This window comes from Temnothorax longispinosus, chromosome 7 (assembly GCF_030848805.1).
Source record: "Temnothorax longispinosus isolate EJ_2023e chromosome 7, Tlon_JGU_v1, whole genome shotgun sequence".
NCBI lineage: Eukaryota > Metazoa > Arthropoda > Insecta > Hymenoptera > Formicidae > Temnothorax > Temnothorax longispinosus.
In genome coordinates this window covers 19,128,358-19,142,076 of record NC_092364.1, presented here as the reverse complement: position 1 = coordinate 19,142,076, position 13,719 = coordinate 19,128,358, and the positions used below count along the sequence as shown (strand labels likewise).

The 13,719-nt window shown below is 42.5% G+C and overlaps 2 protein-coding genes across 5 annotated transcripts in view; both read right to left on the bottom strand.

The window, feature by feature from the left end:
• The window catches only part of Pkn (serine/threonine-protein kinase N), a 30,507-nt gene that overhangs the window by 4,829 nt on the left and 11,959 nt on the right, over positions 1-13,719 (bottom strand). For 2 of the 3 annotated variants that reach the window (XM_071784555.1, XM_071784554.1), the window contains exons 4-17: positions 10,747-10,850; positions 9,914-10,121; positions 9,044-9,198; positions 3,979-4,230; positions 3,755-3,905; positions 3,572-3,659; positions 3,136-3,494; positions 2,824-3,065; positions 1,756-1,923; positions 952-1,269; positions 723-874; positions 422-641; positions 230-337; positions 16-156 (exon numbers count right to left, since the gene is read on the bottom strand). In XM_071784555.1, the coding sequence (XP_071640656.1) occupies positions 16-156; positions 230-337; positions 422-641; positions 723-874; positions 952-1,269; positions 1,756-1,923; positions 2,824-3,065; positions 3,136-3,494; positions 3,572-3,659; positions 3,755-3,905; positions 3,979-4,230; positions 9,044-9,198; positions 9,914-10,121; positions 10,747-10,850 (2,666 nt within the window). The remainder of the gene's footprint in view (positions 1-15; positions 157-229; positions 338-421; positions 642-722; positions 875-951; positions 1,270-1,755; positions 1,924-2,823; positions 3,066-3,135; positions 3,495-3,571; positions 3,660-3,754; positions 3,906-3,978; positions 4,231-9,043; positions 9,199-9,913; positions 10,122-10,746; positions 10,851-13,719) is intronic. The other variant, XM_071784556.1, reaches the window with a different exon arrangement.
• On the bottom strand, positions 4,358-8,488 carry LOC139816810 (uncharacterized). Of its 2 annotated transcripts, none has more exons than XM_071784558.1 (2): positions 6,082-8,488; positions 4,358-5,992 (listed from the first exon to the last, which is right to left on the bottom strand). In XM_071784558.1, the coding sequence occupies exons 1-2, from the start codon at positions 6,979-6,981 to the stop codon at positions 4,706-4,708; spliced, it is 2,187 nt and encodes a 728-aa protein (XP_071640659.1). In that variant the 5' UTR covers positions 6,982-8,488; the 3' UTR covers positions 4,358-4,705. The 2 variants fall into 2 exon arrangements, with proteins under 2 accessions (XP_071640659.1, XP_071640658.1); XM_071784557.1 differs by having other exon boundaries at positions 4,358-5,995; positions 6,082-8,472.

Below are 13,719 nucleotides of genomic sequence, written 5' to 3'. Positions count from 1 at the left end.
TAAAGTGATACTTACAATTACTGGTACAAAAGGTGGTTTCACGCGTCTTAAAAGTAAATCATCCCAAGCTATGTGTCTGAAAAATGCTTGTTTCTTAACATCTTCAGCGTCTCTTTCACTACTACCTAGTCTCCTATCTGGATTCTTTCTGAGTAACTATTATAGAGAAAACATGTGGATAAGTTTTATGTTAGAGAAACAAAAAAAGTAGTAAAACAAGGATACTTACTCTTCTCATAATTGCAATTGCTTCCAAAGAAAGGAATCTCGGATATCGTACTTCGTCATTGACAATGGAATCAAACACTTCTTCTTCGTCATCACCTGGGAAAGGGGACTGAAACACATTACATTTTTACTTAATATTCAATATAAATATATTTTAAACATAATATATAATATTTTAAAGCACTGAAATTACCTCTCCAACCAACATTTCAAATATTAAGACTCCAAGACCCCACCAATCTACAGCTCGCGTATAAGTAGTGTCTGTCAGCACTTCGGGCGCTAAGAACTCAGGAGTTCCGCAGAATGTGCCTGTTCGCTCGCCAAATCCCATACCTTCTTTACATAAACCAAAATCTGCGATTTTAACATAACCTTCCGTATCTAATAGCAGATTATCTAATTTCAAGTCTCTGTAAATAAAGTATATCATGAAATATATTAAATATATATATGTATATTGCTGGATTATACTTAGTGTATATATTACATACCTGTAAATAATACGATTTTCGTGCAAGTATTGTAATCCGAGAACCACACAAGCGGAATAGAACACAGCGCGTGGCTCCCCAAAAACATCAGCATGTATATGCATCATAAGATCACCGCCAGCTGCATATTCCATCACAAAACATACATGTGCCTAAAAAGAATTCATCTTTCTTATTCTCTCATATCTTACAAATTGTACCAGAAACACTAGAGAACTATTATCGGTACCTCAGTTTGAAAACACGCAAATAAGTTAACGAGGAAAGGATGGCGCGTCGTGTTTGCTACTTCGAATATTCTCTTCTCAGAAAGCAATGACTCCACTTCATCTCGAGCTATAATATCTCCCTTCTTCAAGGCCTTAATTGCAAAGTACTCTCCCGTGTTTCTATATTGCGACAGTATTACTTTGCCGAAATGTCCACGCCCGAGTACGGAGAGTAGTCTAAAGTTCTCCAAAGTCATACCAGTGAGCTGAGAATGCCTTCTTGACTCGTAGGCACTATCTCTATACTGAAGAGGTCTAACTGGCATTTCGTATACAACCTGAAGGACAGAAAGGTTTAATTGAAACAACCAATTACGTACAAATGCATGTTTTAACGTATCATTATAAGTTAGTTAAATATATATGTTAAAAGTAATTACATAAAAATATAAGAATTATATGTTAGTTAAATAGAATTATATTGGAAAAATAAGACACTTTAAATGTGTCCTAGATCTTAGACAATAACAGGTTAACTGCAATATCTTAATTATTCAAATTTTCGTATGGTTATTAATTTTATGTCTAGGTAGCATATATTTTAATATAATTAGAAATACATGCAATGCATGGACGAAAGATTCGGAGAGAAAGTAGAGATTAATATAAGATAAATGTATAAGATAATATTTTATAAAGATAAAAATAAAATAGCTTACAATATAAGATAAAAGCATTACAAAGGATTACATGTTTCTTCAGTATTTGCATGCAACATACTAAAGCAAGCAAAGCAATGTTGTGTGTATGTGGAGGGTATGTACCTCATCCTCAGGAAACTCGACGACAGGTTGGGGCGAGGGTGTGCGTGGAGAGGGTGGTGCAATCAGCACAGGGCGGGGCTCTGTCACAAGGGGCCTCAAGTTTGCACCCTGAGGCCCGCCCTTTTCCTCGTTGTGCAGAAAATCAAACTCCCTTAATGCACTCTGCAACTACATTACTACCTCTTTAGCTCTAATGTTTGATTGAAACTGTCGTAAATTTTATATTGCGCACCGATATTGAACACATGCATGGCTATATAACTAATATATAATTTGGATTTTGAAATATGTATTTATTCTATAATAATTCTATAACTTGTGATTTATCATTTATAATAGGGAGTTTGGATTTGTTGATTTTGAAAAATTGAAAGGACAGTGTAAATATATATATGTATATATTGTTTTCGATTGTGCAATCGATTGTGCAAGAAAATAAAATTGTATTTATCGTAAAATAATTTATATAATACAGCTACTAGAAAACAGGAAACCTGTATTTCCATTTAATAAAGAATTTGTGTGTAATGACTACGAGATATTCTCTTAAAGCAAGTGCAAATTAAACTAAACTACTTTTTTATAATTACAGAAATACATAATATATCTGATAACATGCCGCATCAAGATATATATGTATATATACATTCACTAGAATTATAACTTTATAAAAAATGTATCTAATTATCATATCATACATTTATTTTAAAAATTGTTCTATCCCATAACCAAGATTCCCAGCCTTGAGATTCTAATACATATTGCTATAATTTTCTTGAGTGATTAAAAGTAGGAATAATATCATAAAAATATAATGAGTATAGTAAATATTTGTAGCATAATAAAAATTTTCCACACATAATATCATATCATATACTTGTAACGATTACGTTACGATGTGTGACATTAGGCAGTTTTATCTTTACATCAAAAGCAAAGATTGACAAATACGTATAACGCAATAAACAGCATTTATAACAAATAATATTGAGTATCTACACGTGAGCTCTTTCATTTAGAATATAATGATGTTGATATTAAAAAACACGCATATATGAAGACTTTTACCTCTTGATCCAATTTAGGAGGTGGTGTAGGTGCAGGCGGAGAGGGTTTCTTTGTCACAATTGGTGGCGGTGGGGGAGGATGCTCCGGAGGACGTGGCAGAGTTGGACTACTATTACTTGATGTTGACATATTCAAAGGCCGTGCGCCACCCAATCCTCCTTTCTCCGGATCGGGCACTTCGCCGGGAGTTTCAGGCTTATCTTCTACTGAGGTATCAAACACAAGTTGCAACGGTTGTGGTCCTGCAAATCAAAATATATAAGATATCTTGGTAAGACTTTGCATTATACGCAGATGAGATTGAATCTTTACCTGACGGCGGACTCTCAGAGTTTCTGGAGGAATTGTGCAATGAAGGCGCCGAACGTTTAAGCAACCTACCCCAAGTCGCGACATTTATGTTCATTTGATTTGCTCTTGGGAAATTTTTCACTTGTTGCTTAAAGATCTTGCGTTGACGCTGTAATTTAGGCTTTCGCGAAATCATTGGATTTAAGAATTTTATTTCTGCGAATAAGAGGCCTTGCGGTTCCAATTGTAGAGCCATGCCGTGTCGAACGTCATCAATAAATTCTTCTAAACGTAAAAACTTGACCGCACAAAGAGATCGCCAATCTTTCCAATAAATGCCTATTTCAAGTTCTCTCGATTTATCAAGTTCAATAGAAAACCTAGAAATTTTTATTGGACACATGACATTATGAAGATAATTGAGTTGTATTAATTGATCAATTAGTATTAACACTACCTTTGGTCCCAAGCTTGTTGGGAACATGGACGCCAACTAGTTTGTCCTACGGTTTGATTATCCAATTTTATAACTGCCATGATATCATCTGAAAATAAACGATTAATAAAAGATTAGATTAATAAAAGAATTAATAAAAGAGTCAAAGATACAGATGTTACTCTCAAAATATCGAAAACTTACTGCTTGTTTCGTCTTTCACGCTATATGATTTGCTTGAGCTGCGTCCTGTGACACCTTTAACGAAGCTACGTAAATCAGGACTAGCAGGATGTTCCCTCCTCGTACGGCCAGGCACTTCTTCTGCTAAGTCTTGACATCCCATTAATCTTACCTAAACAAATTACGGCATATAATACAACAGAAATAATACTGTCGGTCACTTGGTTGCACAGTCTTCGACATACCTCTAATTGTCCTGTAACAGCGGCACATCTCGATACTGAAGCTGGTACAGTGGCTTTACCTTCCAAAGGACCGCGAAACGGTTGTAATGATGTATACGTAACAGGAACTGGACTAGCCGACTGTACGCTAGCTAATTCTCTCTTTAACTGAGCTGCAGTACCGCTGTCGGGAGGTAGCTCTTGTCTTCTGAGCTCAAGGGACAATCTGAGTAAGTCCAATTTTCTGCTGGATTCCGCGAGGCTTGCTTGAGCCTGTAGTAATTTATGATTAATGATTAATGATTTATGTAACAAAAGATATTGCGATTAAGAGATAAGAGGTTTTAATACTAATTTTACGTAAACAAGGGATTATACATATATGTAGACACACAAACAATATTCGACATAATATTTATTGACGATGCAATCAATATAATACATCATTGTTAATTTTTATAAATGCTCAATTTTCAGCAGAATGTAGCAGCCCTCATAATAATTAATTTAGATAAAAAAGCTATACGTATATAGAATATATATGGAATACTTTAAGAAATATAAATTAAAGCACACAAATCACAATATACAAGTTTACATTGTCCTCAATCGCCATGATTGCAGTGGAACGCAATTTTTTACGCATACAATCTTACAACATAAATAAAGTGGAAAGCGTTTGTCGTCTTGTAAAAACTAAAAAAGAATCAATATATTTAAAATCCTCAAAAGCTAATGAAATCAGGTGTCACTCTTTTCGCGATTTGAATGCTGGATGACGTTCAAGTTCGCTCAACGAAGAGGACCGTCCTCTCGCTCCGTCCTCGAAGTAGCTTCGACAATGCTCGCACGAACAAGTCGGATTTTTCGAGGGGCCTATGTGATGTCCAGGTTTTCGAAACGCATTGATTACTGCTCCAAATTTTGAGGCTTTTACGATATGATCAGTTTTTTCTCCATACGGTGTAGTGAAGGGAGACGTTACGCGGGAGGGTATGGTCGAAGGAAGGGGAGACGGGCTCTTCGATCCGAACGGACCGATACGATCGCGTAAAACATTCGTATATGGAACGTAATCTCTGCGTGTCGCAAACTGAGAACATTCCTCTTGAGCATTTCTATGCTCCGAGCTTAAATTAGTCGCGTTAAATTCCTCTATTTGACCCTTGCTCGTACGACGGACGATCGAATCTCTTTTAACAAATCGTGATTTGTCATCGCCGGATACAAAACTCCAACCGACTGCTCCGCTTTCGTCGGAATCCTCGGCACTCTCCCCGGACGACCAATTTATCTCGTGTTTCTTGAAGTATTCCCTCATCTTTCTGTTCTGTAGCAGATGCTTCCGTTCAATTTGCGGCGATCGCCAGGTTTTGTTTCTTTCATTACCAGCTTTCGCCAAAATATCCATTTTCCGTATTCTATCACGATCCGTGACATTAGCATATTCAAAGCTGTCGCAAGGCGTTAAGCCAGATTTATTATTGATCAGAGACTCAATATCGGAAAATGTGTCCTTCGACGACGTCATGGTTGAATCATAATCGCATGGTGAAAGAGCCGTGCTGGATGACACCGCGGACCACGGAACGGAATCGAGGTCTCGTATCCCGCTGTATGAGCTGAATCGCGAGGGGTAAAGGGAACTCAAAACCTCGTCGCTGTCGTATCCCTTCGAGCTGGCCAACGAAGGCATCCTCATCGGCGCGTTTCTGAAACTCGCGCATCGTCGTTCGGCGCTACGCTTCAGAAATGCGTTTGCGTCTTGGAATCCTCGTGGCAAGTCGTCCGTCGCTTGAGTGTGAGTGACTTTGACGTTCTCGTTCTCGAAGACGGTCATGGGCGTGCTGCGTTCATCCTCGCTGATCGTATCTGTGCTGACGTCGTCATCGGATCCTGTACAGTACACGTCAATATGTACCGTCCGCGACTTGCGCTTACTGCTGTCTTCTTTTGCGGATGAATCCGATTTCTCTGGATCAGCCGGAGGACCGGTACTGGTATTCTCAGTTGACGCCGGGGGCGATCTGATTTCCTGCTGGAAGAAGACGACCGTTGCGTTCATAGTGAATACTCTGTTGCATACGTTTACTACATATTGCAGAATCCATAATGATGACTCACCTCCTGTTTCTGCTCGCTACGTTGGTAAGCACCAGTGCCAGATTTCCTCCGAATTCTGCTGCTGTTCACAGTCGACGACGAGCGGACCGATTCGATGTCGGTGGTTTGCGATGCCGCGTCCTTGCTTACCGCGGTGGACCTGCTGCTATTCGTAGTCTTTTCCGCGACGCGAGTACAAAAGTGCGTGGTGAAGGCACTCGACGCGCTTCCTTCCGCACAATCCTCGCAGACCTCCGGGACCGTGCTGAATTGATGGCGCGAAAAGATGTGTTGGTGCGAGGGTCGACGGTGCCACTGATCGATGGACGGGGTTATCTTCGAGAATTCGGCGGACGTGGCTTTCTCGGAATTCAGTTTATCCGCGCCCGCGGTGGAAAGCACGATTCTGCACGTGCTCTTACATCGACGATTGTACTCTTGGGACGAGAGTCGTGCAGGCAAGGTCGAATACGTATGTGAGAACTGTTCGCTGTTGTAGCCGGAGTCGGAAACGTTCGCTCGGCCTCTGGACGAGATGGAGTCGTCATTGCCAGACGAGCCCGAACGCGGCAGAGTGTATGACCCGCTTGATGACTTCTGAGACGGTCTCTCGGGAGGTGTGGACGTGAAAAGTATATTGCCCCGTTGAAAGCCGAAGCCGCCGGCGGTACTACCCGACAGGAACGCATTGGACGTAGTCGGCGTCGGCGTCGGCGTCGACGTCGAGTTGGGCTCGCTCGTGTTCCAACGGCATATCATGCGGATGCCGCCCGCATCAGTAGTGGTGGTGGTACCCGGAGGCATTCGCACGGTCTCGGAGGTCACCGCGTCGCCGTGGCGAATCGTGACTTCGGCGCGCACGAGCCACGGTGGCACCTGGCTCGAGCTACCGTCGCCCGAATTATCCTGACGTCCGTACATCTCGCGCCTCTCTTCCCCCTCAACCTCCGCCGCGCCTTCATCCACCGCACGACATTATTGTTATCCAATCGGCTCTGCTGGCAGGAGAACACTTCCGAGCGATCTGTTCTCTCCTCCTCCGTACCGAAGAGACGATGATGCGGTTCTCTCGTCCCTATCCTTCTTCTGTTCATGGATTTGAAGTCTCTCTGTTCGAACGTACACAAAATGCCGGCGATTACGTGCAACACCCGCGATCGTTCATCTAATTCCTCACCCGATTCCGTAATATGTTGAAAAGTAATCTTATATAATAATGTCTATTTAAGAGTTGAGCCGCTCGTGCTTCACGATCTCGTCCGTGGCGCAGTTTTTCCCGGAAGGATGGTAATACTGCGGTATTGCATCGCCACTGATCTATTTTCGGGTTCCCGTGTGTTCGAGAACTATCCGAGTGCGTTTCTTTCCGCCTTAACGGCGCAAAATTTTAGCGCCGATACCTGAAGAAGATTCAACTTCGACGTGACACAGTGATCGTCGCTTTGCATTCTATTTCTCTACATAATCAATATTTTTCTTGTACGAACGTAAAACAGTTATAATGTGTGATTTCATCGTTGCATATTACACAATACTTCTGCGATTGTTGCAACCACCGCAGTTTTCATCTCTCGTAAGGCAATAAACTGAGCAATATAGCGAAATGTGTATAATTAGCACAATATAAATTTGGAGCAACGTACAGTCGCTCTAAGAATATAATTTGGAATAAGGCATTTTTCATACGCTCGACAGTCATCGACGCAATAATTGTGTGCAATAATAATGAACAGTCAAGCGAGATACACTATGATACAAAAATCAAGTTGCTTAAAAAATTTCAATTATAGTTGTAGACTATTCAGTCTCGATAATCGCCGGTAGTCGAGAATATTCGAAACACGGATATCTTACGTGAGCGTGAAATTATTTAGCACAATCTAAAAGGCGGGTCAATTATCTCTGAGTGACTCGCACACATCCAAGCATCCAAGAATCAAACAAGATTCAAACTTCCGCTAAGTAACGGATTGTTTATGGCTCGATCAGAAACGTTTGAGCGTCCAGTTAGTATACAAGTATCCTGACAGCTTAAATCGATTCTGAAGCAGACGTCAGTCTTCTTTGGAGCGCAGCGTTCGAGAAGAGAGCGACGGAGCAACTCCGAACGGGCTACGATCATTGGGCGGCTTCGTGTCAGTCTTCGGGTTCAAATCATAATTAACAGCCACGATTATCCGAATGCGTGGTCGATATCTTCTTGAATGTCCACTTGACGGACGTATACATTCCACGGGCGCCTCCTTCGCAGTCGGCCGGTGCACATGTCGTCGGTTTATCGCGGTGCTTACGATACTGGGTGATGCCAGTTCTCCTCGAGAGACGGTAACTAAGCGCGACCCGAAAAGGCGTCACGAGAAACGGCGGGGTAGCGCGGGTATTCGAAGAGCTATTTTGAGAGAGGCGCGTATACGCCGCCACCGACCCTCCGGAGTCCACGTCGACATGCATTACGCCGCCAACGTCGCCCGCGCGATCCGGCTGTCGACAAGAAGTCGTTTTCGTATCGGCGCGGCGCAGCGGACACCCTCGCCGAAATCACATTACCGTTCGCTCAGACTCCAACGCTAATTTGTGAGAACTGTTATAAATTGGCCGATTTACAGAAAACGCGTTCCTAATCAATCAACTTATAACAGCCCAACAATTTTATAGAAAACACGATCCGTTTAATTAAAAAAAATAAAAACTTTTGATTGGCAATAGGATATTCTTATATATTGCGTTTGCTAATTTAAAGGAAAAAAAATTCGTCTTGTTGCACTAGAAACGGAAATTGTCTGCGCATTTTATATTTTCACCGAGAAAGATGAAGTCGGACAATTTCCTCGTTATTATCATTTCGAAACAGTTCTGTCGGCGAAGTGACGTAAATAGCTTCCTTTAAAGCTACACATACAAAGTGCCTTTCGCAGATTGCGTGTCATGCGCAGACTTCCGTTTCTACGTTGACAGATAACGAATTAAAGAAGAAATGACCTACCTCGGTTAAGGCCTTCTTATCAGCGACTTTGGCACTTTGTAGAAGACGTATCACGTTCTTGGCACCTTCCACGACAGCTGCCTCTATTCGTAATCGATGCCGCAGCTCTTCCACCCTTTCCTCCAACGCGAGCTCCAAGCTAGGCTCGTACCTGTCTGTAAAAGCATTACATTTATTGTTCGCGTTACATTCGACAAAAATATCACACTCGCAACGCTAACCGTTACATTACAGAGCTTTCATTTATCAACGGTGCATGATTATCTTCTTACGTAACGTATATCCACCCACGCTTTATAGCGAGAAAAAGTAAACCATTACATGCGTAACGAATATATCCTTCGACGAACAAAGCGCTTCCTTCCAAGAAACGCCATTTACTACAATAACGAACACACTACGCAACATTGTACTTTTATACTGAATACTCGGCAGAAATTCCTGGGTGAGATACGAATGTATACCGTGTTCTGAAACGGTTTCATTACCGCAGTAAATGTCAGCTCACTGTCTTCATTCCGTAAACTTCAACGTTAACAATGAAATGTATACAGCTTAACTGTGATTGTTCAAACAATTACAACGATAAAGCTGACCATACGCATGTATGTTCGACAGAATTTAGCGGAACTTTCTGATAGCGTGTATCAATATTTAAATAAGCGCAGCGTTTTAGCCAGATTCTTAATCTGCGCGTGTAATATCGCAAATTTATGCTAGTACAACTCTTTAAGTTTGTTACAATCAATATACGAGAATCGATTATTTTACTTATAGAAAAATATTTTGGAATATTCTTTCAATTATTTTCTTTCTCTGTAGTTCGGTTTGTATACATAAATTGTTATTAATAACAACCGACATGTATACCTTTGTTGCTAGCTGTTTCGCCGTTCGGTGGTGGCGCATCGCCTCGTTGTTGTTGCTGCCGTGCCTGGCGCACCTTCATAATCCGCATACGTAGGAACTCGATTTTGGCGCGGGAATCATCAAGCATTTGTTGAGCCTCCTGTAGCAGCTTTTTGTCGCGATGGCCACTCGTTAAACTCTGTATCATGTTTTCAGCACCCTGCTTGACCTATCGTGATATAAAACGAATGAGATGACGTTTTACATGTATTATTTTATTAAAATTCTACTATACATTATTGAAAGTTCTCTCCTCGATTTGGTGCATCCAGTGTATGTAAAAAAAAACCAACCATTTTATCAAAAAGCGAAAGGAGGAGGAGGAAGGTATAATTGCAGACAATTAACGCTTCTGCTGCATTAACAAGTAATAACTGCAAGGAGTTCAGGCGCGTTAGTCTAATTACTTCAAATCCCCGCGTGATGTAACGAGAGATTATTTTTAGTAGGAGAAAAACTGCGAGCGACTCACTGCGCTGACTCACGCGAGGCTGATACAAGAAAAGTGAAAGAGAACTACCGAAGTTCTGCGTAATCACTCGGAAAACGTTGTACATGACTCTGCGAGAATTTATATTCTGAATCTACATTATCAAGTACCGCGATATATAATTATTACTGAAGAGGACATTCGTTATCGATATTCTCCGATATCGCGACAACTGTTGCTAAAAATGATAGCGTGACAATTCGATATCACGTGAATGTCATCCGTGTTCGCGGATATCGCGATTGTCTGCTTGTTATTTTGAAATGTGTGTAATTCAATAGTCTCTTTAACAGGCGGATTCTACCTTCAGTTCGATATTGAGCTGCTTCTCCAAGGACAGAAGCCGAAGATCCGTGAATAGACCTTCCTGACTCGGCGACGAAGGCCCCATCGGTGATAGAGGCGTGTCTGAAACAAAAATAGAAACGTTCACGAAATGAAAGAATCCGATATGACTTAATAATGTATCGGCGATACCGATATTAAACGGTAAACGAGATATCTCTCGATGAAACGGAGCACTCTATTACGCGAGAACGTATCAAGTGCGTCATTAAAAGAATATATATGTTTACTAGACGTTCTATGCGCGATTCGGACACGCTTTCTTTAGCCCGCGGGTATCTCTCTTCGTGTTCGGATTTTCCACGTTAGCCTAAGCAATCGCCGTCTTACACGTGATGTTTTTTTTTCCACGTCTGGCAATCTCCATTTGATTTGACAAGCGAGATCGTACGGCGCGCTTGTGGATCCTACTTTCCATCACCTAGTGCTGACACGCTGAAAACGCCCTGACTCCCACGTATTCAAGCCAAGTATATGGGAGAGTGTGGAAAAAAAAGTGATGTCCCGCTTTGTTTCAGGAACGCGCCGTTATGAATTTCCCATAGCTTCCTTTTCACCGCGTTTATTCTGCCTGTCTATCATCATAAACGTCTTTCGAGATACAACGGGGATTATCCGACAATTGCGTCAGATGCTTTCTCGCAAAGCCAGCGCGCGCTGCGGAATCGCTACACGTATACGCGAATAGACTCGCGACCACAATTTATACTAATAATACAATAATGCATACACAATGTAGTGATATTACGATGCGTACGAATAAAATACCCGCGTACATGTAATTCGTACCGGAACGGTGTGGGAAACGCAAGTCATAATTACAAGCGTTATTTCCGTGCCCGCCGGAACTTCCAACAATTACATTAATCAATGTACCTTACGTAATCATATCGCGTTATCCTTTATTATTTCGTATATTTCATATATTTTAACGGCGCGGACGCGGTCTGACGTCTCCCTAATAGCGAATCTCCTCAAGGATATATATTAATAATTGCTTGCGTAATGCAAACCGCTCAAACACGTATAAATGCATCCTCTTGCGATGTGAATTAATGGGCCTTTAGTAAATACGTTTTTAAAAAAAGTCAATTCTACGGACTGTTTATTTTACTCTAGTATACATCGTTATTTCAAGGCCAACCATGCGATTTTCGAGGAGATTTACGTCGGTCCGTTGTTCGACCGCACACTGTTGCATCGTGCATGACTGGCGCACGAATTTAGCTCGTTAATGCTGCGATGTGGGGCACCCTTTCCTCCATCGAAATATGCCTATTATGCACCCGTGCCCGGGCGCACGGGAAGTTACCGTAAACACGTGCACGGTTCCACGGTTCCGCGATTTCCCTGTGCGCGCGTGTACGTACGTACGTACGTACGTACGTACGTACGTACGCACGCACATCGCGATAAACGACGCGTAGTGCCCGTTCGACGCAAATGGGCGAACGCGGACGGACACGCTCACACACCGTCTATGCACACGAGCACGTTCGACGTGTCCGAATAAGGCGATGCGAGGGAGCGAGCAGATGCGCGATTTTTCACGCGCTACCTCAAATATGCTGTACCACCGAAAATGTATGCTAATCGTCGGCTTAGACCTCAGGATATGCGTAAATGTCTAAAGAGTCTAAACGGTCGGCGAAAGCGTTAAGCATCTGTGATAATTTGCAATATTATTTACGCTCCTTCAGCATGGAAGGATCGCAAATATCCCGGGAAGTTGCGCAAATATGTTAAATTAGACAAAACTGAAATCCGTTGCACGGGAGAACATTGTTTTCCGATACTATTTCGACACGTTTTACATTTAATAGCAGACATTTTTTTCACAGCTAGGGTACATTTGTCAGGAAAGAATCCAATAGGTAGAGATTTAATTCTATGGCTAAAGAATTTAATTAATTCTTTGCATAAGGTAGATCTTATCGATTCCCGGCGACTTCATCGACCTCTCGGACAATCGCGGGACGGCTATTATTCCCGGGGATCGCGTACAGGCAGAGATATAACGGGGAGCCAAGTCCGCGCGCGAATGCAAACACGTACCAGCCGTTTCACAATACGGCGAAAACGACGGCGGAGACGGAGGCGGCATAAAAGAGTTTGCGGGGACAATGCGGCATCGAGAGCTCCGCGAAACCGTGTCATTAGCGCAGCTCGGCCGAACACGTGCCCCATTATATTCCGCGCTTCTGCCCTTGCCCGCCGCCGCACGGGGAGACCCGGCTGACAAAGGCTTTCCTTGTTTTTGATACCGCCAACTGCACCCATCCACCCACCCTTCCTGAGCGCCCTTCCGCTTGTCCTCGTTTCTCGTTCCTCTCTCGAATCGCCTTTTTCCCCCCTTTTTCGGTATCCTTTCGCCGAGAAACAAACCGAGAGGTTACGCGAGCATTTGAGAAAAAAAACGATAGAGGAAGAAATGGAAGGGTGGTTGCGCAGAGCGTGCAAAGTGGCTGCAGCTATTCGCAGCCACTCTCGCCGGTTCAATGAACTCGTCGGGCGGGCGCGGCGCACGCAACCCTTTCGGTAGGGAGAATGCGTGCGCTCTGGAAGAGAGGATAATTGCTCTCTGCCTTTTGCTCGCAGCGAAAGGAGAAAAGGACAGCGCAGCGACCACGCGAGGTGGTTATGCAAAACGTATCGAGGCGATATGCAACCAGATGCTCTGCCGGTCTTGTGCGCTTTATAGATGTGAAAAGACATTTAATATTCCACGAATCTCGAAAAATATGTTAAAAAGCATTTAAAAAAATTTAATTTTTTTTTTACGTCTTAATATGGAAAGCCGCAGACCAAAAATTCGGGTAATAATCTCTCGAGAAGAATAGACAGAAATTACACACGGTAATTCCTCGGTGGCTGTACACGCAACCGCGATATGCATTAATGCCATCGCGCGATGCGTGCCGGTTTTGTCGTC